This window comes from Nannobrachium achirus (assembly GCF_963921795.1).
Source record: "Nannobrachium achirus genome assembly, chromosome: 13".
Classification (NCBI taxonomy): Eukaryota; Metazoa; Chordata; class Actinopteri; order Myctophiformes; family Myctophidae; genus Nannobrachium; species Nannobrachium achirus.
In genome coordinates this window covers 15110995-15137084 of record NC_137833.1, presented here as the reverse complement: position 1 = coordinate 15137084, position 26090 = coordinate 15110995, and the positions used below count along the sequence as shown (strand labels likewise).

Here is a 26090-nt window from a genome sequence, read left to right as displayed (position 1 = left end):
ACATAAGGTGTTAATAACAGACAGTTGTAATAAATAACTGAACCAACAAGTCTGACTATAATTCTTCATTTGCAGCAATATAATAAGCTCAACACAACACTTCCTCCTCACAAGACTCCTAGTGAGCTTGTAGATCTGCTTTTTTTAATCTGTCACAATTAAACTATGGTGTCATTGTTGACGTTGCTATTTGCAGCCATAGCATATGCCATGATCCATATTATATTATAATTTTGTATTAGTCTATTATTGTTGTTATTAGATTATTAGCCTATTATTGATATTGTTTTTAGCCTATAATTATTCGGTGTAAAATCGCTTTCAAAGGTGGATATTGGAACAGCGCTTCAAACTGTCCAAACAAGCTCATGAAAGACATTCTTCTCATACCATCGGCCGCTCTCCACTGACTCTCTTCTCTTCCAAACACTTCTCCGAGCTATTTTCTATCTAACTTCTGTAGGTGTAGGCCTATGGTAGGCCTTCTATCTACCAATTAAATCAAATTCCATTTGTAATGTCGTTTGTTTCCTCTTGTGGGCCTGTCAAGCCCTTTGAGACTGTGTGATTAAAAGAGGGATGTACAAATACTTTGGAGTTGAGTTATTGTTGTCTGCAGCTGTCGTTTATCTTGATGCTTTTGGCATGCCTGCTGGGAATCCCTCTCTCCAGAGGTGCTTGGTCTCAGTGAGACATAATAATAGCCCTAATTATGTATATTAGCCTCAAACTATTTCCCAGTTACCCTATTGCTCCTCTGGATAACTTACCAACACAAGAACACAAAAACACAAAATCCATGCATACTCTCATTTGAACATTTTGGTTTTATTATTTTTTAGAAAAACAAAACAAAACCTTGTCACTTCAGTAGCCTACTGTACATACAAATTGCACTAGCCAGGCAGAAAGCCTTTAACAATCCATTCTTTTTTCAAGCCAGAGTTAAGCTGTAGCAGCACTGACAGTCACCGGCATTGGGTTTCCCAAAACTAACTTTCAGAGTACGATGCAATCTATAAAATCTACAAGCATATATGGATCTACAGTAGATATAATATTATAGAGAGGGGGAAAAAAACATTTGAATACCAGCGTATACATACTGTATGACATTAATTAGAAATACACCTGATTTCTAATGTGGAATTTACACCATAGATCCATTTTCATTCTACACTGGGATTGCATGATTTCACGAAAAAGTACGCAGAAAAATCTGAAGTTTTAATTTAACTCTTTTTTTTAGAGATGAATTAACACTACGGATTTACGATGTGTACTTTTCCTGACAAGTTGGTTGGGAAACCTGGCCGTGAATGGTTTTACAGCTTCAACAGACAGATTGCTGGTGTAGAATATATCATCTTATTTACATACAAAATCTCTGTACAATCAAATACACATAGAGATGAATGACTGTCTGCCATTTAAGCATTCCAGAATCGCTTCATGGAGGATGCGTGTTCACTACATGACTTTGACCAGTTTTAGCATGAGCAAGGCAATCTCACAAACAATTTACAACTTCAGGGTAAACGGTGAGACAGAACCACACGTGGAATCCCAAAACATCTGGATGAGATGCCCATTTTCAATGCTTTTACATGTGATCAATAAATCAATGTGTTCATCCTTAGAAGTCTCTGCATATTTGTTTTTTAAAACTTCACAACACAGTAAATAATTAGCATCCCACATTAGCTTTGTCAGTTTTGTTTGTGGAAGGTTGCTGAAACATCAACAAAAATAGTCAATGGAATTAAAAGTACTGCATAGACTGATCAAAATAGGGGATTATTATTAACTGGGAGAGAAAACATGCTTTTATCAACAGAGCTTCACAGGGCATTCATTTCCAATGTTGAATATCTCTACAGGAAATGAAACCCTCAACTCTGGCACTTAGTAACTCTACAGACTAAAATATACCATGACACCAACCCTAAGATCAAAGATTTGTCTTACATAAGTGAAGTAGAAGACGAGAGAAAAAGGGAGTTTGGGCCTATAGGAAGATGTCATAATTCTTCAACTGGTCAACATCCTGTTTGTCTGGTATAACAGGCTAATTGGGGGTGTATTTTAAGCTTAAGATCACAACACTTCAATCTTAAAATGGGCTTCAACACATTGGGATGAACTTTACAATCACAGCAATTAGTGTCCAAAAATACATTAATGTGAAAAATACACTTGCGACAGCGAGATAAAAGCCTATTAGTTTCTCAATACCTTCATGGTTAGCCTGATTCAGTGGTGTCAAACAAGATCAGCATAACCCATAAAAATTATAAAAATCCAGCTCAGCCAACAGTTGTACCAAAGGAGGGGTAACATGAACTACAACAATGACTATGGGAAGATTACTGGCCTTTGAAAAGAAAAACAGTACAGGAAAACATAAAAAAAAACATAAAAAAAAAAGATGGATAACTTTTTGGTGTTGCAATTGCTTCTTTCTCTTTTTAAGGCAGATCTAATTTAAGGTCAATGTTTGTTGAGCACCATGAGTGATCAGGACTGTAGCTTATTAATGCCCATAATATCCAGGTTTTAACATGTGTCTGAATTAGAGTGTACAAAATATTAGGGCTGCCTTCCCAACATTGCATTGCTTCACAGCTACTGTCCTCGGTAGGTGTGATCCATGGACAAGCATGCTCTACAGTTACAGAGAGAGGGAAAAAAAGGAAAACAAACTACTAGAATCTGAATCTTTTTGTACATATAAACACCATTTTACAAAAGCACATCAAGGATTTTGCAGGCAAGGAAAAAAATAAACATTTGAGTAGGCAGTAAATCCTAAATTTATACCCAGTTGTGATTAAAGTATAAACCAGGGTTAAAGGCAAACAAAGGGGGTTTTCAGACAAAGAGTGAAGTGGCATAAAGTCACCAATTATATCCTGGCTTTAAATCTACGTTTCACCCGATAGGTTGAGGCCATGTTATTGGGAAAGGTTGTGAAAGCTCCTCATTCCCATAGCAGAACAAATTAATTTCTAATTAAGTTTCACCACAGGTTCACAGGGAACACTTGCACACTGGTCTGTAGTTGGCATCTGGACAACCTACACTAACTAACCCAATAGGTAATACATGTAAAAGAGTGTATGAACTAGACAAACAACAAGAAAACCGTTCATACTCTATGTTAGTGTGCAATGGTGTTTAAGGCCTGCCATTTAAGCACTAAACAGTATATACTGTACCATTGTAATCTTTTATTACCCAATTCAGCCAATTGTATTGTATTTTGTACAATATATGTTGGACATTGCAGCAGTGGACTATGACATGTCAGACATATTAAAATGTAATTGAAACATTATTAAAACAACAGGGAGAGCCTGAAACCGTGCAGTAACCAATATTTTGCAAGTTTGAACCATGCAGCACTCAAACATGTAGCCAAAATATACAACTTAATCTCACATCAAAGTTTCCTTGGGCAAGATGCTGGACCCAACACCTCTGCACTTATTGTAAGCTGCTCTGAGTAACGAGCATCTACGACGACATGCCTAAGATGTAAAATGAACCAACAAAATACAACAAATTGAGAAATCCACATAGGGGAATTAATAAATGCAGAGTATTTTAAACCTGCTACCAAAGAGAAAAGAGGACATATTTGAGAGTCAGGCAGTGGTACATGGATGAGTGAGCACTTTGAACAGGGATTTATACTTGATCGCATGACAGTGTTGCACGTTGAAAATAGCTCATCTACTGTATAAGCTCACAAGCTTGTAGAGTATAATTTTCAGTGTGCAACACTGATGTACGACACATTGTAAAATAAGCATTATAGTTCAACTGTTGGGGGACAGTGTACACCACCACAGTGCAGAGATATAATAAAATGAATCACTAGTAGAAACCCAACAGCGGTTAAACTGAACGCTGCTTTTAGATCATTATCTCTTGAGGGATGAGTTTTTGACCTAAACCCTCTGTGGTCCCCATCGTCTTCCAACAGGAGGTGCCATTACACTGTTTGTATATAAAGTAAGGCGTTTAAACTTACTGAACAAATTAGAACAGGACTAGGCCCAAATAATCCCCTCTTATCTAAGCTCATGAAAACATGATGGTACTTGTGCATGCCTTTTTCTATTTTATTTTCTTCTTCTTCTATCCACAGTGCCTGGAGCTATTTTGGGGTCAGTTGTTTACTGGTCTAGTCTCAACATGGTCATAGCACCAGCAATTGGAAGACAATGAATTGGTCCCATAACTAAATGCAATATTTCACAGCCTGTGTGTGAGAGAGAGAGTACCGTTTGGCTGTTTGTTGTATTTTACATATCAGGGAGGGGAGGCAAACAAAGAGAAGGCCATTACGTTAGGAGGAGGGATAGCGAGAAAGACACAAATACCAAGTTTTTCCTCCTGACTGTGTTGAGGGAGGCAGGTATCAGAGGAATCTCTTGATGATTTGGCTTCAGTGCACACCTAAAAGCCACGCTGGCTGACTTTTAACAACGCTCTAGTTACTTATAATACAATCCTTGTGTAGTTATAACGTGGCAATTCCTTCAGAGACAGTGAACGTGTCGTCCTCACGTTATTTCTCACTGCCAGGATCCAGTTTGGAAGAACAGTGTTCCAGCAGGCCATAGACTTAAGGACCTGATGCTACAGTAGTTATTTACACAAACACACATGCACTCACACGCATCCACACATACAGTACACACAGTACCTATAAACTAAGACACAATGTCTCTCTGCCCGAGACGCTGAGTCGATTAAAGAACCATTCAACAAGTTGATTACAGGACGCCATAAATTAGTCATAACTATATTAAAAACTCTATTTTAGGGACAGTGGGGAAATTGTGGGAACGTAGTATATTAGAGATTCCTATTATTTACAATTCTTAAATTATTAAAATGGCTTTTCCCAGTTTCAGTGTTTCAGTGTTTTTCTCTTATGCGACCCCCAACCCTGCCTCAGTGTTCCTCTAGCAACTGTCCTAAAACGGACCAGGCAGCCGGATCGAGGGGTCGATAACGTTACAGCGCCAAGAGCCGACGACATAGCGGTTTTGATGGCCGATGACATCACAGCTCGCCAAGGGTTGATGACGTCATCGAGTAGTGTTTCCTTCACGGCTCCTCCGATGTCTTCAGCAGCTCCATCAACGCCCCCACTGCCCCAAAATAACCCTGAAGAGAACACACACACAGAGACAGTGTTTTCATGTCATTCAGCTGGTGAGAGCATGTATGATGCATGCTGTATATAATTCACTACTACTACTACTACTGCTACTACTACTAGTTTACTACAGTTTAGCAGAGTATAACACAGTCCCGTATTAGGAATGAGGTATTGTGCTGTCCTTTAGACCACTGTTTCACAAACACTGGGTCGGGACACATTTGTGGGTCACAGACCAACTTGTATGGGTCACGACTGGAGTAAAAATTCCATTTTCTTATAGATTTCAAAAGTTTTTTTTCTTTTATATAATTATTATTTAAAAAATAATATGGAAAAAGAAATACCATAAATAAAAAAGCTGATCTACAAGCTGATTAAGGTTATAATCTAGCCTGGTTTAGTATAATACAACCTAGTCCAACTCTAAATGTATATCCTCAGTACATGGATCGTATCCTTTTGAATAGTACTGTATTTTCCGGACTATAGGGCGCACCGGACTATAAGGCGCACTGTCAATGAATGGTCTATTTTCGAACAGTTTTCATATATAAGGCGCACATAATAGACGCTACCGTTGTGTTATGCATCCAACAGATGGAGCTGTGCAAAAGGGAATGTCAATGTCAATGAATGATCCATATATAAGGCGCACTGGACAATAAGGCGCACTGTCGTTTTTTGAGAAAATTAAAGGCTTTTAACACATTGGCTGCCCCTAGAAGGAGCCAGAGTTAGCCCCTCTGGATGCCCAGACCAGCCACCATTGTATTGCACACGGCCCTGCTGCGTCAATGCATGCGTCATGACGTCACTTGGTCACATGACCGCAGACAGGATGTTGTTGTGTAACATACTGTATAGGCCAGTGTTGATCATAGCTGTTGATTGCCGATCAAAAGTTGGTCATTTTGCCACAGTCTTCCACAGTTTTAGCCATAAAAAGAACATCAGAGATAAAGGGCGTTAAAGATGGGGAAATGCATTGGAGTATATGGAGAAAAACGGCTGCGCGATGCTCTCAGCGTCCATTCGAAGCAACCCGCGGTGAATGGGCTACATCCTGGCGTAGCCCCGACCTTACGGTGAGATTTAAAGTTGTTACTGTAAATACAGTAAACGCAGCAAACGCGTCGTGGGCCTCCAGCGACATCAAAGAGTTTGACGCGTGGGCACCCGCTGAGTTAAGTGCGCCTTATAGTCCGGAAAATACGGGTAGTCAAGATTTAGTGTAGTCTCTCCACAGAGTGTCAATTTATCTCTGACAGCGTGGTTACATTTGTACACTCTATAGCTTCCTTTCAAATCGAATACTAACCTCGTGTTCTAGGAAGAGGGCTCTGAGCTGTCCTTTGGACCAGAAGTCCATGGCATAGGCCAGTAGCTTGGTGGACACTGTGTTGATACGCAGGAAGTTCCCCACAAACACCACCCGCTCGATTTTCTGGTTGAAAGAGAGAGAGAAAAAAAAATTTCACACATACTGTATAACTATAATCCACGCTTTTTTCCCCCCAGGAAAGAAAAATAGATGAAAATGTCAATTATACACTTATATTTCAATGGGAAATATTCAGAACACACACACACACAACCAAAAAAGAAATAGGCAATCTAAAAGCTGGCAGATCTGCTATTTTTGCCGAATGCTCCCCCAGCACAAGGACGCTATGTAGTTAAATAAGCAATCTGAATACTTCTTCCACCACTGTTTCTGAAAGCTAAGCCCCGCAAAATCAACTTGAATGAAAACAAAACGTGCACAAAGGAATGCTCCGCTGGGATCAGCTCCAGGTCGCCAGTTGAGTTTTCAGAGCAATGTCGTAACGCAAGGCTAAATACAATGCTTAGGTTTGGAAACTATCAGCCCTTACTGCGTATTTACCATTTTGCTTCCCTCCCTCCACAATTCTACCACTGCATGACCTTAGTGCACTGTTTGGAAGGAGAAATTGGAATACTTCCACAAAACAATTAAGAGAAACGGAAAGATAAAGAGAAATTGAATGAAAAGTGTAGGAACTAACAAAAGCCTAGGATTAAATAAAATAAATAAACACATACAAATTTGATTATCACTATGAACATTTATTTTAAAATGTATTAACTCTTTGGTGCTGCAGAGGCGCTTTGAATAAAACCATCCTCTAAATGGTGGATACCATGTGAAACAAAGATCTGAGGCTGTGCTGATCACGCCATCATGGATAAGATGTAATACTCAATCACACCACAAGGTGGCAGTGGATTACCACTGAAAAGGTGACCACTGTGACACATACAGTCCAGGGTCACAATGTCCTTGAGAATTTAGTAGGAATCATATTGATATTAACTATCAATTTAATTTCAAAACGGTTTTGAGATCTATATACAATATCACTAGCTGATGGAGTGGTTCTGAACAGATTTTGGTGTAACTTTAGAGCTTGACTAGTGACAAGTTTTAGCTATCTTTTGGATAGTCAATGGCAGGGACCTTCAAAGGAGGTAATACAGAGGGGTCACCAAATTTCTATGTGATATGAACGTTTTTTTTTTTTTTTTTTTCTGTCAAACACGTCTATGAAGCTATATGATATCTATGAAGAAGTTTAATCAAAACATTTTACAAAATATATAGTGGGGGTCCCTGCTTCATCTCTCTCTCAGCTAATGGCCTGTAAAATGTTGAAGATCCATGGTCTATTGTATTCCAAAAATCTACTTAGCTGATGGAATAATCAGAGTAGCTGCAGAATGTTGTATAAACTACCACAAGAACCAAAAAGAAAATCTCTGCCTGTTTGACCATTGTTTAACAAACACATAGGGGACAACCGACAAAGAAACATCCAGCAGGAAAGGAACTATGTTAGCTAAGGACATGTATGTTATAGCTTGTAGTAACATGCACAGCCATTAAAGATCACAGTTTCACGGTGTACAGTTATAAAATAAAGAAGCACAGTTGTTAACACAAACTTTGATTGCGACATGTAAGTATATTTCTTGGGTGTGAGAGAAGGAGAGGTGTTAACAGAGAAGGTGAGAAAGTGAGGGGGAGAACTTAAACGTGAGTGTGCGACTGTGTGTGGATGGTTGCGCTCATCATCCACGGTGCAACTCTGCATGCTGTGATAGCCCTGTACAATGCTGCTTGATCGCCATGCCACAAGGCAACACTGTAAAGAAGCTCACAGCACACAGAAAGATTCCCGGGACTATAAACTAACCCTGGGGAGACATCAGCAACATGCAGATAAGACTGCCATCCGTCGAACATAGAATTGACTACCATCTAACAGTGAAAAGAAGGTACCACATGGGCACACATCTGTGTGTGTGACTTCACAGGATCAAATCTAAACAGGTGACAAGGTGGTCTAGGAGGGCACAGTATCATTTGGATTGCTAATTTAATTCAGAATTCCGCTGTGTAGTGACAGAGACAATCCTGTGATAGAGGGAATCTCAGGTTAACTTCAAATGACCCTGGGCAAGAGACAGAACTTCAACCTCAAGTCAGTGCAGGGACTACATTGCTAAAATGCAGGGAAGAAGCTCAAAGCATAAGAAGCTTGGTTGACAAGAGGACCTCCCCTTCCTCCAGGCTGTTTATGTACCTTTTAACAAAGCCAGAAACGTGCAGGGTTCCAGTTTGGCTTACGTCATCAATGACAAGCAAAACTAATTTGAAACAAAAGAAGGAGGAGTTGCTTCTTTGGTTTCAACTCAAATTCCTCAAGATTTGCATGAACTGATTATTAGAATTATTGTTAGACAAAGGTAAAAAATTCTAAATATAGATCAAAAGAGGAATGATACAGATCATAATCATTTGTGTGTGTGTGTGTAGGTGTGTGAGCCAGTACGTGAACAATATAAACAATATAAACATACAGGCTTGCTGATGTCTATGCTGTTAGTCACGCTTACTAGAAAGTCTCTATGGTATGTGCGGACCACACCGATTGCACATGAGTATTGTAAATCCTATATTAGTCATGCTGACAAGCCAAACATTTAGCCTGTGTGTGTGTGTGTGTGTGTGTGTGTGTGTGTGTGTGTGTGTGTGTGTGTGTGTGTGTTATATATCCCGCATCACTAGGACCCTTGTAGCTTGTGTGTGTGTCGATGCCTATTCAACCTGTCAAATTAGGGGTGATTACATTTGACAGCATTTGTCTTCACCTATACAGGTGTGTGTGTGTTTACCTCATTGACAGCACACATGCGTGCTATAGATCCTATGTTATTGGTGATGGTGACTAGCATCGCTCTGGCCAGGTCCTGTTTGCTGATGCTGTCTCTTTTCTCCTTACTCATCATGTGACCAAAGCTGTAAAACATCAAACACAACATCGACGTTGTCAACAAAGGTGGAGTCTTTTAATTTCAAAATAGGATAATTTGTTTTTACACTTACACTATCATTAAAGTATTATGACTGCTTACATAAATGTGTGTGTGTGTGTGTGTGTGTGTGTGTGTGTGTGTGTGTGTGTGTGTGTGTGTGCGTGTGTGTGTGTGTGTGTGATCTTATACTTTATATCATTGTATGTATTCATTGTGCATATAATACAGTAACATATTGCTAAGTGAGTTTCCATATGCCAATGATCAAATCATAAGTTTAACTATGATAATTGATAATTGAATGAATACATAAATACATACGTACATACCACAACGGGTACTGAAAATGCCAAAATGGAACGAAAGGACATGAGCCACGTGGCTTAACTATGCACCTCTCTCTAGGTAAAGCACAAGTATGTAAACTATTGTAATGAAGCACTGTGTGAGGCACAAAGGTGACAATAATAAGTGTATTGCATTCATAAACAAACCCTGTAATTCTACTGAATCTACTGGCACAGTGATTATCATCGCAACAATGTTGTTGTGTTCATTTTACTGGCAAACCTTTGGACAGAGTACCGAGACCATTGCATATTTACGGTATACACTGCAACATGCGATCGGATTAGCAGTTAGAGGGGTGTGTGTGTGTGTGTGTGTGTGTGTGTGTGTGTGTGTGTGTGTGTGTGTGTGTGTGTGTGTGTGTGTGCATGTGTGTGTGTGTGTGTGTGTGTGTGTGTGTGTGTGTGTGTGTGTGTGCGTGCGTGCGTGCGTGTGTTTGACCACATTAACAGTGAGCTCTCTTTTTTTCTTTTCTTTTTCTATTTGCACAAAGGTCTATGTTCTATTTCTCTTACTGTTCTATTGCTACACACATCTGCTGCTATTTTAAACCTCATGTACATAACTGCTACTATATTATTGATAGGTGACGTTTCATGCCTCATCGCGGAATGAAACCCGTCTCTTCTTTTCGGGCCCCCAGCTGAAAAATAACCAAGTGTTATTGTTGCTAACCTGGATGCTACTGCTGAGCCCTGCAGGCCGAAACGTTCGTAATCGCCGCCGTAGATGTCCTTGACCAGCTTGTCGACATTGGTGGAGTCGCCCATCTCAGCCATCTCCAACGCCTCCTCAAACGTTTCGCAGCCGGTCAGCAGGCAGCACAGGCCCAGGAACGTAGCACCGCCCAGACTAAACGGGGGGAAACAATGTACGAGTCAGTATTGTGCTAGCATTTTAATTAATTTGATAACCGTAACACACAAACAATGACCGTTTCTGTTCCATCCAAAATAATCTCTCTCTCTTCCCCTCTGGAACACTGTTGCCACAGGAACTGTTGGTGGACCAAAGCTACTTAAACCTTACACCTTAAGCAAATATCACCTTGATGTGACCTGACAGCACACACAATATTATTATGCTTGTTTACTTCTCCCAAAGGTAGTGTGACTTAAAGGCTAGTGTCACTCTGAGAGCAACCTTGGAACCCATCGGTAAAGAGTGAGAGAGAGGTTGAAAGAAGAGGCAGATACTGAGTGAGAATCTCACAGTCTCAGTCACGTTGTCTGTTTACAATAGAGGTTAAAGGTGAATACTTGTGTTTTGTAATAATACACACACACGCACGTGTGCGCACGCACACGCACACACACACACACACACACACACACACACACACACACACACACACACACACACACACACACACTCTATAAATATAACCAACAGGTTGTGTCACTTTGGCCATGTGCACTAGGGATCACGCCACCCTGGAATTCAGCTACATATTACAAGCCAGCATAGTGTATCTGTTTGGCTGTCTGTCTTATTTGTCAGCACTGTGTTGCTCTGACTGCCTGTCTTTCTGGTTGTCTGTCTGTTTTCTGTAGTGCCTGTCTCTCCTCCTGTCTGTCAGAATAGTAATGATAAGATAAAGGACACAGGGGTAATCCGAGATCATAAAAGATCATTGAGTTCAACAACCTGGTGTGACTGACTACCTGACTGGCATGATTACGTAATTACAAAACTAACAAGTATTACTAGCAATACAAACCAGGCATAGTATCCTGTCTGTTAGCCAGTCTTGGCTGGCTGACAGTCCAATCAGAGATCTGTCATCTCTATATTATACTATAATTTCACTGAATCTCTGCGTGTCACACAGAAATGTGTCCTTGGCTTAACTTGGAAAGCACCACCAAACTTGGCTGTGTGTCTCATATGACCCCAATGTGTGCAGTGCAGTGCATCCTGGCAATTCTGATGGACCAACGTTTCTGAGAACCAAAAAAACACAAATAGCTGTATGTCAGCTGCTCAGCTCGCAGGTGTGAGAATGAGGATTCCCAGTGTGTTCTGGAGACAGGAGCGTCGGCAGTGCTAAAATAGTGAGGGGACAATATTGTGACGTGGGCACTGGGCAGGGCTACCGCTGGACTTGCGGACAAATACAAATACTCTTATATCAATATTAAGTTGACATGCATGACCTAAAATAGGCCAGTGCCGACCTAGTGCAGCCAAGTATGAAATAACCACATGAATCCTCGAGTACATATTATGTCGTAATAGGAAAAGAGTCTGTGAAAATTGCAGCTCACAGCGTGTTATGAGCTTGTAGATTCTCGCTATTTAAGCCTTTTCAGTTATAGACTGCATACAGTCTTCTATATGTCCCTCAGGAACTATTCTAAAGTGTAAATGAAATACTGGTGTTGCATGTGGCTGTTTTGTTTTCAAGAGTGAACAGCTGACATTCCTGCTTGTATGATCTTTGGTCCTGGTTGAGCTCAAGACACACAAACATACACAACTATTGTGTATTCATGCAGTCATTCAGGGGGACACATGGAAATTGTGGTCATTTTATTTAAATCTGAAATTACTCTGAGGCCAATTTTAGTGCAAAAGCGTAAGATTTCAGAATCAAATTAACTCCCAGTTACAGTTAACGGTCCTCTTCATGTAAACAGGCTCACAAACCACTGGATGATCAGCACCCAATTTCCAGAAGGCCAAGGACGTTAAATCCCTGTCAACACACACACACACACACACACACACACACACACACACACACACACACACACACACACACACACACACACACACACACACACACACACACACACACACACACACACACACACACACACACACACACACACACACACACACACTCTCTCTCTCTCTTTCCTTACCTGGTCCCTGTGACTCGTTTATAGTTGTCCTGGGAGTAGACCGCCAGTATGGAGACCCCGGACCCTATGTTGACCAGCAGCATGGGGAAAGGGTTGTCCACCAGACTGCAGGGCCTCTTCACACAGGCCTGGGTGTCGGAGGGGTTCTCAAAGTAGTAGCACTCGGGATGTCCGTTGAAGCCGATGCGGTCGATGAATAGCAGTCCGTGGATCAGGCAGTCCAATTCATCCAGCTTCAACAGCTCCAGGTCAGCCATCTTGGAAGACAGGATTTACAGTGGCTACAATTAGCCAATAGCATATATGGATGTAATAACATGCATGCATGCATGTGTGCCATTTGAGAAACATTATTCGGGCTCTTACTCTAGGTAGACTTAACTGTAAAAAGTGCCTAAGTAGCTCGCATCTACACTTTTTCTCAGGTGAAGAAAGGTTAAAGACATGGCCAAGTGGGATTGGGCAATAGAAACTATGGTAATATAATATAACGGTTATCTCTAATGTATCAATCACCTGTAATATGTGCTCATTTATTTGGCTGCAGTGCCAATGATGATGAATATTAAATGTAAATGTAACTTATATACTGTGATCAGATTCACTTATCACTTTCATATACAGTAGCATAGGCCTACAGCTGTGTGGGTCATTATCTGCGTTAGTACTGAGACTGGTTAAAGCCATAAATCTGAAGAAATCAGGCAGTGGTCGATTGAGGCTGGTGCAGGCAATTAGATTAGGTTTGATAAATCGACTGCTGTCTGTGGTGCTATTACGGCTGGTCATTGTTTACAGGATGGGCGCTGACAGTCGCAATAGGCACTTTTTTAGAAACGTGTCATACTGTAGATGTTCATGTAAGCGTTGGGGGCCCCAAGAAAAATATTATAGTAATATAGTCATACTACGCTACCAACTGCACTGAAATAATGTTTCTTATTAAAACTCATTTAATGCCGTTGGACGAGTTCCCAGCTTGGCAGGGAATGACATACGTAAGTCAAAAAACAATGTTGGCAGTCAATGAGTTCGCAAGCAAAATACTGTACAATACATCATGCTGAAGATATTCCCTGTGTCTTTGGTTAAATAAAACGTGACATATGACATAGTAACTAGAAAGGCAGGTTTGCTGTATCGATAGACACATTGAGAGGTAGTGTTAGGTCGCTGAACTTAGATTCACAGACAGACAGAGAGATCCGTTCCCAGCTCAGAATTCACGTGAAGGTATTTCCACACAACCATTGGTACTAGTATGTACCAATGTTGCAGACGAGGCAAAAACGAATGTCGAAATACAATCTGGCTGAATGATTAATTCACATAGTCTGATCTTTGACATCATTTATAGAGCCAATAAACCTAGCAATGTGTAATGACCTTCTGTGGTTGTCACACTTGGAGGACAATTCCACTATTCAGAATAGGAAGTCGGTGAACACAAATGGCCTCAAATCACGTTCTGAAGACGGCCATGGTCGCTTAACAAATTGGCATGCACATAATATACATAGGTATGTAAGCTCTACCCCTGAGTCTCCCTTCTCTTTCCTGTCTTTAGTTGGATTTAAACACTATGTCACACATGCCTCAGGGGTCACTGTCTGAGAACCAGCCGGACATCCCTGGATGCGTGGGTTTGAGTTTGGCTCTATTCCCACTCATAGGACGTGTCTAAAATGATGTAACAACTGGATGGTTCAATAAAGTGTGCCAATGTCCCCTGCAGACAGTGCCCGGAGAACGACAATGAACTCTGACAAACTAGACTGACAGCCAGGTAGACAGAGAGGCAGGCAGGCAAACTGCCAGAGAGAAAATGAGACTGACTGAGAGTTGGACAGAACAGCCTGCAGGCAGAGAAAGAGACAAATACAGGATGGTAGACAGGCAATCAGAGACAGGGTGTGCTCAGTTTAAATCCAGTTCCCAGGACAGTACACGTGACATTCCATGCATGGCTTAACCATGCGTGGGGTGGCAGTGGCTCAGGGGTAGAGCGGCCGGATGAGAACCACAAGGTTCCCAGTTCGACCCCCCAGAGTTAAGTGTCGAAGTATCCTTGAGCAAGACTCCGAACCACTAATTGCTCCCGATGTGCAGGTTGGTGCCTTGCATGGTTTCCTCCGTCATCGGTGTATGAATGTGTGTGAATGGGTGAATGTAATGCACAATCGATGTAAAGTGCTTTGAATAAAAAGGGCTACATAAATGCACCATTTACCATTGATATAAATGCACCATTTATCTCAAGGTTTTTAAGTCTTATTTATACTCACTCACGCTTGAGACTGCATCTCCAAGAGAAGTCTTTTCACGTCTCAGAATGTTCACCCAGCTATCAGCTATATAAGAACCATTGGTTGCAATGGTACAATGTGTCACGATACTAAACAGACTATAAATTCAGCACTTTCATAATTGTCTGCAGTTCGACGAAGGGATCATTTGATCACCCCTCTACCACACACACAATCCCACACCCATCTACCCATCCCTCACCGCCAGGAAGTCGTTCTCGAACTTGTAGGCCCCTCCTCCGGTGGCGCAGAGCGTGGTGTGGAGGGAGGAGAAGTTCTTGTCGCGTCCCATCTGGATAAAGCGGTGCATGGCCTGTGTGGGGAAACGGATGAAATGGAGGTTCCCCGTCCGACCGCACATGGTCAGGTTCCTCAGCTCCAGGTGAACGTCACGGATCCCTGTCTTACCTGGGAGAGGGAGGGATGGGAGAGGATGGGAGGAAAGCATAAAGGAGTGAGGGAGGGAAGGGCAATAGGGAGAGAAGAAAGACAAAGAAAAAATGGGAGAAGAAAATGGTGGGGAGGGAAGTGAGGAAGAGAGTAGGGATGGAGAAAACGTGAGCAGGGGAGAAGGAGAATAATGTTGAGTGGAGGGAGGAGAGAGAGTAGGGAAGGAGTACGAGAAAGGAGAAAGAATGAGGAACAAGGATGGAAGGGAATCAAATTTCTTGTGTCCGTGGGTTGTGTGCACTTGACTTGACTGTATGTTGCGCGCGTGCGTGCGTGCGTGCGTGCGTGCGTGCGTGCGTGTGTTTGTGTGTGTGTGTGTGTACCATAAGCCACGTTGGAGGTGAGGTATTTGCGGATGGATTTGAGGTTCTCCACCTCCTCCTGCTCCTCCTCTGCTGTGATGTCCACAGGCTCGAAATACACCAGCTTCACCAGGGTACCACCGATGTCCATCCCAAACCAAGGGAAGGCTGGAGGGTGAGAGAGGGAAGAGGCAGAGATGGAGAGGGAGAAAGGTGAAAAGAGAAATTAGGAAAGAGAGGCAGGAAAAGAGAGGAAGATAACAAATAAATTAAGGAGATTAAATATAATGCCGGGTTTTCTTTTCTTCATACCTCTCCTGCTCTACCCTACATCTATCCTCTCTCTTCTCACGATAAACTACAAATTATGGAGCGGAAATGATATTCACCCACTTCTTTACACCTGTAAACTTGTGATGATGTGACAATAACGATTATAATTCTGAGGAGAAGCTAATGAATATGCAAGGAACAAAATACAACAATGCCCCATATAGTGTGGAATTGCTCATGCTCAGATTGAACTAGTCTTCATGGCACGTTCTTGTTCAACGTCTGTAAGACAATTAATTGTTGCAGAGTTACACAGATGTTTCAACTGAATCGTATTGTGACGTTAAGATCATCATTGCCACACACATTATTTTGTTGTCTAAATACATTTTTTTAAACATTTCTCCCAATTTACTCATTATGCCAATCACCCCAAGTGTGTCCCCTACTACTGTCACATTTGGGGACGCACCGCAGAGATGCACGCAGAGACATCTAACCCCAGTCTCCAACGGGGTTAGATGGGGCAGGAACTTTGCCCCTGCACCACCCGGACGCTATCTAACAAAACACATAACATTACCATGCAATTCGTGTGAACATCAATTTGTTCACTGTGTAGGACTATGCATTTGCAAACATACTCCATAATGTGATACACATCGATAGCCACAGTAAAACTATCCATATGATTATCATGATATTGTTTTCAGACATATCACCCCAGGTGGCGCAGATCCCCACGTTCCATGCTGGCATTGCTGCAGTCCAAATGGTAAGAGTGTGGAGAAGTTAGGATGTTGACAAGCTCGATCATAGACTCGCCAATTCAGCCTCTCTTGTACAGCACTTCAGGATAAACCACAGTGGCTGCCTAAATGATGGTAACTTTTGTCTGGGATCAATCAGTTTTAATGACCTTTGGTAGCAGTCACCCATCACGTTGTTATTTGTCTGGTGTCCTGAACCTTTGTTGTGTTAGCCCAACCTTTCACCTACTCCACTACCCCGGTTAGATTTATTTTTGGACTTTTCATTGATAGTGAAAGTTAGACAGGAAGTGGGGAGACAGAGATGGGGTTGTCAGGTGCAGCAAAGGCTGTCGGGATCGTGAACCCGCGTGCCTATATAAAGTGTATTTCCTGACCTGTCCAAGTGACCCTGCCCTAACCTCCACATAGAGTAGTAGGGTCATTTCTGCTTCGATGGGAATTTTACTTTCTTACTCAGAGGTAGACAATGTTTTTTTTTAATGGTTCTGTGTGCAGTTTAAAGGCATGTTGAACTGTGAGCTTAACAGACTGTACTTTAGCTCAATTCATGGATAGCTAGGATCAAGTGACAGGAAAACCCCCAAGTTGGCCTAGCGTTAACAATTTTTGTTTTAAACAAACGTAATCCTAACAAGGGCAGGCAACCTTAGGCACGGGTGCCAACATTGGCACAGGCGAGGGTGATCACTGGCACACTGGCATAAGTCGTTGTGAGAGAGAGGATTTTTATTTTATAATCACTTTTCTTCTTTTAATTAAATAAAGTCCCCTAATCCACAGCAAATTACATCCTGCACATAATTCAACATTCATCAAAACTCTGAACTCTGACTGGGGAGGGAGTCGGGGAGATACTGTAGGTGGATTATTGGAGTTATTAAAATGTATGTTGACATGGCACACTGAATATCTAGAAAATAAAAAACATGGCACTTCATTTCAAAAAGGTTGCAGACCCCTTTTTGCTAATAGTGAAATTAGAAACGTATAAATAGACCAGCCATCCATCTTGGTCAAACAAAAACCATCGATCTTTGGAGCGGTTTAAACGTGTATTTCCCTACTTTTGAGAGGACGTGACCCAAGAGCTGTGACAGGGAAACAGAGGGACAGACAGGGTCCATGTAGGTGAAAGGTCTTTGGCATAATGCCATGTGTCATGCTGCTCAACCACCACTAAGGGGCCACTTATGGTATTTTATATTTATATTTACAGTATACTTTTTGTATACACCAAGGCACACCAATGAGCAAAATCTCAAGGCACATCTGTATTCATGTCACTATAAAAAAAAGTTAAATCTTCACCATGAATAGGGAAGCCAGGTTGAAAGTGTCTGAAATATTAGCTTTTCAGCATACAATTTGCCTCTGTATTGTGAAACGTATTGGCTCAAAGTACTCATAGGGAAAAATATATAAATTAATTAATAATACAATTCTAAATGTTGTATAGTTATAATATATTTATTATAACTATACATTAACTTTCAATTCCTAGATCACTGATATTACAAAGGTCAAAACCATGGTAATCTGATAATAACATTAAGATAAAACGTTGTTGATCGGGAAATAGGTGAATAGGTGTCTGTCAGGTGTGTGTGAGCGAGAGAGAGAGAGAGAGAGAGAGAGAGAGAACAGCGAAGTCCTTGAATGCAAAAGATAGTCATATTTAAAGAAGCTACATCTGTGCACAAAATAATAAAAGGCTCTGAGAAGCTTGTAGTGATGCTATGATTTGATACACATCTCACACATGAGAGAGAGAAAAGAATAGAGAGTGTAAAATAGCTGAGCGAGTGAGCGTACCGAAAACAAGAAGGATAATATATTATTACTTCTACAACTTATTTGATAAGATTACCAACCACAAAATGAGAGACAATGGCTGAACACCATGTTATTGTGAATACTGTATGATGCATCCACATAGCTATCGCAACAAGTCTTCCTATCCCAGGACATTACAAAATACACCATTCAAAACCAAAGCACAAGTTAATCTCATATTGATTACACATGAAACTCTAATCCAAAACAAAAAGAAACATGTTCTGGTCTGTTCTTATCTCTATCTTCTACAATATTTCCTATTCAACAAACTTCACCAAAGTGTCCTTTCTTTTGACATTGTACTAAGATGCTGAAAAGTAGCCCGTTTAGTAAATGGCAAAGAGATGCAAATTTCGATATGGTTTCAGGTAAAGGAGTCATCCTGGGAAGCACTGGGGTACACCATACATCCCCTTAACATTTTAGCTTTCATATTACACCTTAGCTGACACCAACTTTCCACACCCACTAAATGGTATTGGGGTGTGCTCCCCCCCCCCCCCAAATCTGGGAAGTGATCTACATATTAAGTGGCCATCAACCACACACAAACATTCACCTCTGCCCTTGGTGAAACCTGCAGACCTGTTAGCACACCCTGTTAATAATATGTTGAAGAGCACCACATAGTAGAACATTGACTTGGCCCAGCCCAGAAACCTGCACCCCAGCAGGCCAGCACACTTGAGAATCTTCTTTTACAAATGTTATTCAGTGACTTAACACGAAGATGAACAAAACCATTTGTACAATTTGCCTGAAATTTTGTTCACCGTACTAGCCTGACTGTTGTGAATGTGAATAGTGAGATTGCTTACAAAATCTGATCAGGACAGAAAATTAAACGTTACATTCTGGCAAAATACCGAAATTCCCACGCAGAGGTTCTAGGTAAATTATGTTAGGGTCTCGCTCATTTCCTTATATCCTTTTGTCACTGTTCTATCAGTCAGTATCAGTAACAGGAAATTATAGCAATCACAACATTGTACACATTACACAATAATCTTCACATCCACATTCCTGTAAAAAAAATGGAAAAGTCCACAAAGCTAAATCCACACTAAGCACACATAACACCATTTTGTTAAATTAATACTCAAGAATTTGCTGTGGCTTTGAACAGAGATGATGAAAGAAGAATGACAGAAAATAAAGGGGAAGACGGATGCTATGCAGCATGTCTGCAGATTCTTCTGTCTTCAACACATTCTCTACTTGAACTCATTGCACCCCAAATGCGTCAAAACAAAGTTTCAACACTATTGTCCTCTGGCTGCTGTTAAGAGTTCATTCATAATGAACTGTTGCAATCTGGAACCTGACACAACTCTATTCATAAATGAGATTTCTTGAATTATGGGTCATCTCATATCTTAAGGACTCTCTTATCATAGGTGTGTACATAATAAAACATGTTGTGGTCATCAGCAGCACCAATACTTCCCATAGTTATATGTTGGATCAGTGGTTCTTGACTTTGGTCCTGGGGTCCCAGAATACTATTCTTCATTCTACCAGTCTAATCATGGAGTCCAATTTAGAACTGTGGTACCAGTTGAATAACAATTAACTACCTGGACCAGTTAACAAGGACATACTAGAACTAATGTATTTGATATTTTCTTTGTTCCTTTTAAAGTTGTGATTTTAGAGTATTGATTTTTGTCTAAATACTTTTTCCCACTGTTAACTTTGGAGCATCTGCTAAATGTCTGAACTATAAATGCCTAAATTGCAAATTGCAATCACAGTAGTATAGTATATGCTCAAAAACAAACAGACTGGGGTCAAAGACAGGACAACTAGAAGTTTAACGATTGGCATCTCCTCAATCCAATTCCAGTTCTGGCCAATCTGTTCTGTTCTATGACCTTATTGCGACACAACAGCGACTGTACAGTACAAGAGTATGTATTATAGGTCATTTTGCACCCCTCTAAACATTTGTCCATTCCCCCACCATATCTGAGCAGTGAGGTAACTCTAGGTTATCTTAAGATTAGATGCTGTTTTGAGACTTTGATCTGCTGTTGTTTTTGTTTTTTGTTATAGTTGTTTCAGTCATAATAGCCTAATACTGTACTTTATCAAAGTGCCATCTTGTCAGTTCCCTTGCATATCTCTCAGAGTGTGGGAAAGATATATAAAACTTCTTGCACTGTCCCTTGTGCACAGCTCACGTGTCAGATCCTGTTCTCCCTACTCGCTCCACAAAGAACTGAACGTCTGAAAATACTGTTATATTTAGTCATCAATCTGTTTTTACACCAACACAGAAAAAAGAAATCACATCCCTAACAGGTATTTGTCCAGATTATATTTGTTGAATTTCTGGGAATGCAGTATTTTCCAATTTTCCCTCTCACTTTAATTTCCCTCTCTGACCATTTCACTCCCGAGTCCCGACACCCTCCCTTTCTCTCCCTCTCTCTAACCTCCCTTTTCTCTCTCTCACCCTCATATTCATTTTCTCTCTCGAATCGATCCTATAATGCATCATTTATTCTCCATCGCATGCGTTCTGTGAGCTTGTACATCTGCTATTCTTGGTGCACATTTGCACAATACTGTCGTAAGGCCGAAGTACATATCAGGCTTTAACACAATTGGAGATGGATGTGAGGAATGCCAACAAGCCGGCTTAGCAACCAGACCACTGAACGTGTGGCAGCTCTCTGTACCAACAACACCAAAGGGAGACGGCGTGAGGTTTCACCACTGGTGGAAATGGTACTCAGTTATTTTACTCAAGTGAAAGTACCAATTCCACAATATAAAACTACTCTGTTACAAGTTAAAGGCCCATGTTCAAAATGTTACTTGAGTAAAAGTACAAAAGTATTGGCATAGAAATATACTTAAAGAACAAAAGTAAAAGTACCAAGATGTTTGAAAATAGGCAGCAGATCTACAAGCTCACAACGCGTTGTGAGCTTGTAGATCGGCTATTTTCAAATAGCCTATGTATACAATAGGGCTAAAGTGGTTAATGCATGTTTTATAATATAATAATTTAAATCTGAAAAGTAACTAGCAACTAAACCTTTCTAATAATTGTAGTGGAGTAAAAGTACAATATCTGTCTCCGACATGTAGTGGAGTAGAAGTAAAAGTATTGGAAACTGGAAATAAAGTAAAGTACAAATATATATATATATATATATATATATATATATATATACACACATTATATATATAAATATACTTAAGTACAGTACTTAAGTAAATGTACTTAGTTACTTTACACCACTGAGTTTCACCAGTAGTGGAAAAAGTACTAAAATGTTTTACTAACTAAGTAAAAGTATCAATACTGCAATGTAGAAAAACTCTTGTACAAGTAAAAGTCCAGAATTCAAAATGTACTTGATTAAAAGTAGAAAAGTATTGGTAGCAAAATGTACTTAAAGTATCAAAAGTAAAACTACTCATTAGGCAGAATGAGGCAGAAAGTTTTGAAAAGAAAAATAGTGTAAATAGCCCACAAATGAGCTTGTAGATCAGCTATTTCCACTTTTTTAAATGTTTGAAAATGTATTTTTTTATGTGCAAAATGTCTCAAACAAATTGCAATTGGGCAATTATGTAACAGGCCATAGGTAACATGAGGTTTCAACACCACAACATCTAGCAACAGTCAAACCATAACCACAGAATCACAGCGGCTACAATGAAAGGGGGAAAATTACGCAATCCTTGCCATCTATAACAGAACACTGTCTGGTGCCTGCAAGTGCATGCCTTCAGCAGCACAATGCAGAACAGCTAATAGCCTGTTGTGGTTTCTTATAAATCTCAAAAACACAATGTATTATTATTAGTTTTTGTTCTTTTATACTTTGTTCGCTACATCTTATACCCACAAATGAATGTTTTCCAACTAACCCAAAAAAAACAACAACAACATGATATTACCTATTAATGACAATCAACACATTAGGAAATGTATGGTAACATCAATTTCTCAGTGACCAAGACATTGGCCAAAACTTACCAGGTTTCTTCTCAGTTATCAGCCTCATGGTGATGAACAATCCCACCAGACAGGTGCACTCAAAACCTCCCACAAAAGGTCTCCAAAGGTATGGTTAGTTAGCAGGCTTAGGTCCTTAAGATGGTAAATATACTCTTTAAAAGAAAAGCCACTTTAAAACAAAACTATGTTACACGTTCCAACAATGCTGCTTAAAAAAAACTATTTTGTGACACACCATTTTTCGCATTCTTCTGTCTTTTAAACTCCCCAGGTTCTAAAATTCTTTCTCAAAGCATCCAATACATTGCGTACATATTGGGGGGCGGAGCACGGGCCCTTTAACCCCTTGCCTGCCTCCCCGAAGACAGAGCTCACGCGCTGATTGGCTGGCGCACGCCAAGCCCACTTATCAGGAGCTTCTTCACCACCGGGATTCCACCAATCACAGCAGACCAACTGCAGGCTGAGGTTCCATATAAACAAAAGGGGGGTCTCTCTCAGTCTCTACACCAGTGGTTCTAGAACTTTTCTCACGTCAAGGACCCCCACATTCACACTTATTAGCCCACGGACGGACCACCGTTTGAAAAGATATGCCAGGGACCCTCATATAGGAGAAGATTTGTTTAACAGCTCTAGCAAGTGATTCCCAACCATTTTAATTTCAAGGACCCCCAGTTTACTTTGACATGCATTAGGCAACGGATCTATCTCTTCAATCTCTGGGACCCCAATGTATATTGTAAAATCAATGTTAATTTTAACTCAGTGTATAAATAAATGGAGCCAAAAGGGTCCATTTATGTATACACTCTCCGAGTTACGTACCCATAAGGGTCCATTTGGTTCCTAACTATCACTTATCTGGGGACCCCCTGGAATTCCCCCAAGGACCCATGGGGGTCCGCGGACCCCACTTTGAGAAGCACTGCTCGTAAGCAAGTGCAGATCTGACAGCAGCTGGTCAATGGCTAGCAAAACCCTGTTTATTTAATGAAGATAAATTAGGCTAAATAATAATTATTACTACTAACAAATTGGTTACATTTGCACGCTCAGAGTCAATTAATGTCATTCATTGGGCGCGTTCCACTCTAGTCTACAGCACACATTGTAACACGACAACAGTAACACATGCCTGCTGCTTGTGCAAGGCAGCAGGGGCTGCAGCCGCATAACCTCTCTGTAAAACCCCCACACCCACCACACCATTATGTCATTCAACCACCACTGTCTGCTACGTTTATTTCAACAGCTTTCATTCAGTTTTGCGTGTCCCGTGTCGCCCCGGGTGACACACTTGACTTACGGGGTCTGTGTCTTTTCACCACCGACTCCGTCCTTCTCCGTAGCCTGCATCTCTTCGCCGGGGAGCCGCCGTTGCATTCGGCATCGTCGACGTGGTGGTGGTTGTTATGGTGGTGGTGCAAAACATGGACATTTTCAAAGCCGTTAGTGCTGGCTCCAGTGTTGCTGCTGTTGCAGCCGCCGTTCATAACGACACCGTGGCTGTGAAAAGAAGCGTGATGAAACGGAGCGGCGGATCCTTTCTTGTCCATCATGGACTTGGCTTTATCCATGGCTGCTGCCGCAGCGATCCTAGCCTCCTCAGCCTGTGTGTATGTGTGCCCCGAGACCCCTAGATCGCTACCAAACAGCCGTGTTGCAAGCAGCGGGGTGTGTAGAGCTAACGTTTAGCCTCGCCTTGCCACCAGTTTTTACCTCCTCGATCGATGTGTCGGTCGTGTGACAAGTGTGCGACAAGCAGCTCCTTGTAATCTGATCCCTATGAAGGAAGGCGTTTTTTCCCCCACCAACGACGGCAACCCAATCTAAAACAATCAATGCACCGAAATAATCTAACATGTATTAGGTTATGTTTGCATAGTGTGGCAAAAAAATTAAATGATGTCTAACCTTAATAAAACATAACCATTTGCTTTCGAGGTCACTCGCGGTCATTTCCACACACACACTCACAACATTGCTATCCTGGCCAACTGGCGCAGCGTGTGTGTTGGCTACGTCACACCACTGGTGACACCAGCACACGGCTCGTTTTCTGATTGAAGGCTCGACTCGAACCCGTTCACCTTTCCGGGAAAAGAAATATAGGCCTACAATGTCTAAATTAAGATCATATTTTCAGAAAATACAACTAAGATAGGCCTAATTAATGCCTTCTTAAATTTGACTTGATTTATATATTTAAAAAAAAATCACACCTAGTGTGAAGTGAGCAGGGGACAGATCTAGGCCAGATGTAGGCCACATTCAGTTGGAGCTGTTTGTGCCAAGATGTAGGCATATCTAGACCAGATGTAGCCAGGCCACGCTTCAGTTAAAGTAATTTTATTGTCTAATGATAATCAGGCTTTTATGAACACCCTGAACAGTTTTTAATTTGCTTGATTCAATATTTAGATAATTTGATGTAAATGTTACCAAACTTCATTTTAACCATGATAGTGTTTTAACCATAACTTTTTTCATTTATTTTTAATAATTATTTTTTGTATTTAATTTTTTCCATTTCCCCAAATAAATATTAAAAATAAATGAAAAAAGTTATGGATAAAACACAGCCTGCTCACGTATTAGGAGGGTAGTATGAGTCACCAGAAAAAATAATGGGTGTTTTTAATAAATCTATCATGGTTAAAATGAAGTTTGTTACAATGGGTGTGTATGTGGAGAAAAGCCCATAAGGTGCCAAATTGTAGGTAGGCCATCTAGGCCAGATCTTGGGAGGCAATGCTTCAGTTTAGACATTTTTTAACATTTTTTTTTTGGACAAAGCCAGCTGTTGGAGCTATAGCTCTGTTCCAGGTGCACCACTCAAAAAATAAAAACAACACAGCATAGTTACTTACAGTCCCCCTCATAGATCTATGTAAACACAAAACAAAGCTGAACACATGCACAGCACGCGTCCCTGGCTTTGTGTGTGCTTTATTTATAAGCGTGCTTGAATGGACTGAACGGAATTAGTCGGGGGTGGGTGTGTGTGGATGGGGGGGGGGGTTTAGTCCTAGCCTATGATTTATTGTGGATGAATGTGATTGTGACATGTCAATTATAGCCTATTTTCCAAGATTTATTAAGTTTGAGCTTGAAAAGGGCCTATAGATCCAATCGTCTGCTAAATCGGATCTAAATCCTTCAAAACGACCACAAACTTTTCGTTGTGTTCTGCCAAACACGAGATGTATTGATATAGCCTACATGCTTTTTTGTTAGGCTACAACAAAATCACAGAGGGGAGGGGGTATGGCATTGCAATGTTTTGCTGCCATCTTCTGGTAACAAAATAGCCTACTTTCAAGCTGAGTTCTGGGCTGTCTCCATATCCATAAAACATTTTAGTAAGTTGTAAATGTAAGGGGTAAAGCAAGACTTTGGAAAATGGTCCTAGTAGGCTAATAACCTACATAAAGTA

At 40.9% G+C, this 26090-nt stretch overlaps 1 protein-coding gene across 3 annotated transcripts; it reads right to left on the bottom strand.

Moving 5' to 3' along the window:
* Window positions 1–864: 864 nt before the first annotated feature.
* On the bottom strand, window positions 865–24231 carry pank1a (pantothenate kinase 1a; the record flags this gene model as incomplete). 3 transcript variants are annotated; one of them, XM_080740322.1, is made up of 8 exons in its annotated part: window positions 865–5181; window positions 6498–6623; window positions 9377–9500; window positions 10541–10717; window positions 12733–12989; window positions 15241–15446; window positions 15812–15958; window positions 23961–24231. In XM_080740322.1, 8 exons carry the CDS (start codon window positions 24229–24231, stop codon window positions 5122–5124), a joined length of 1368 nt encoding a protein of 455 aa, XP_080596448.1. In that variant the 3' UTR covers window positions 865–5121. The 3 variants fall into 3 exon arrangements, with proteins under 3 accessions (XP_080596448.1, XP_080596450.1, XP_080596449.1); XM_080740324.1 differs by lacking the exon at window positions 23961–24231 and adding an exon at window positions 22670–22897; XM_080740323.1 differs by lacking the exon at window positions 23961–24231 and adding an exon at window positions 16786–16897.
* Window positions 24232–26090: the final 1859 nt, after the last annotated feature.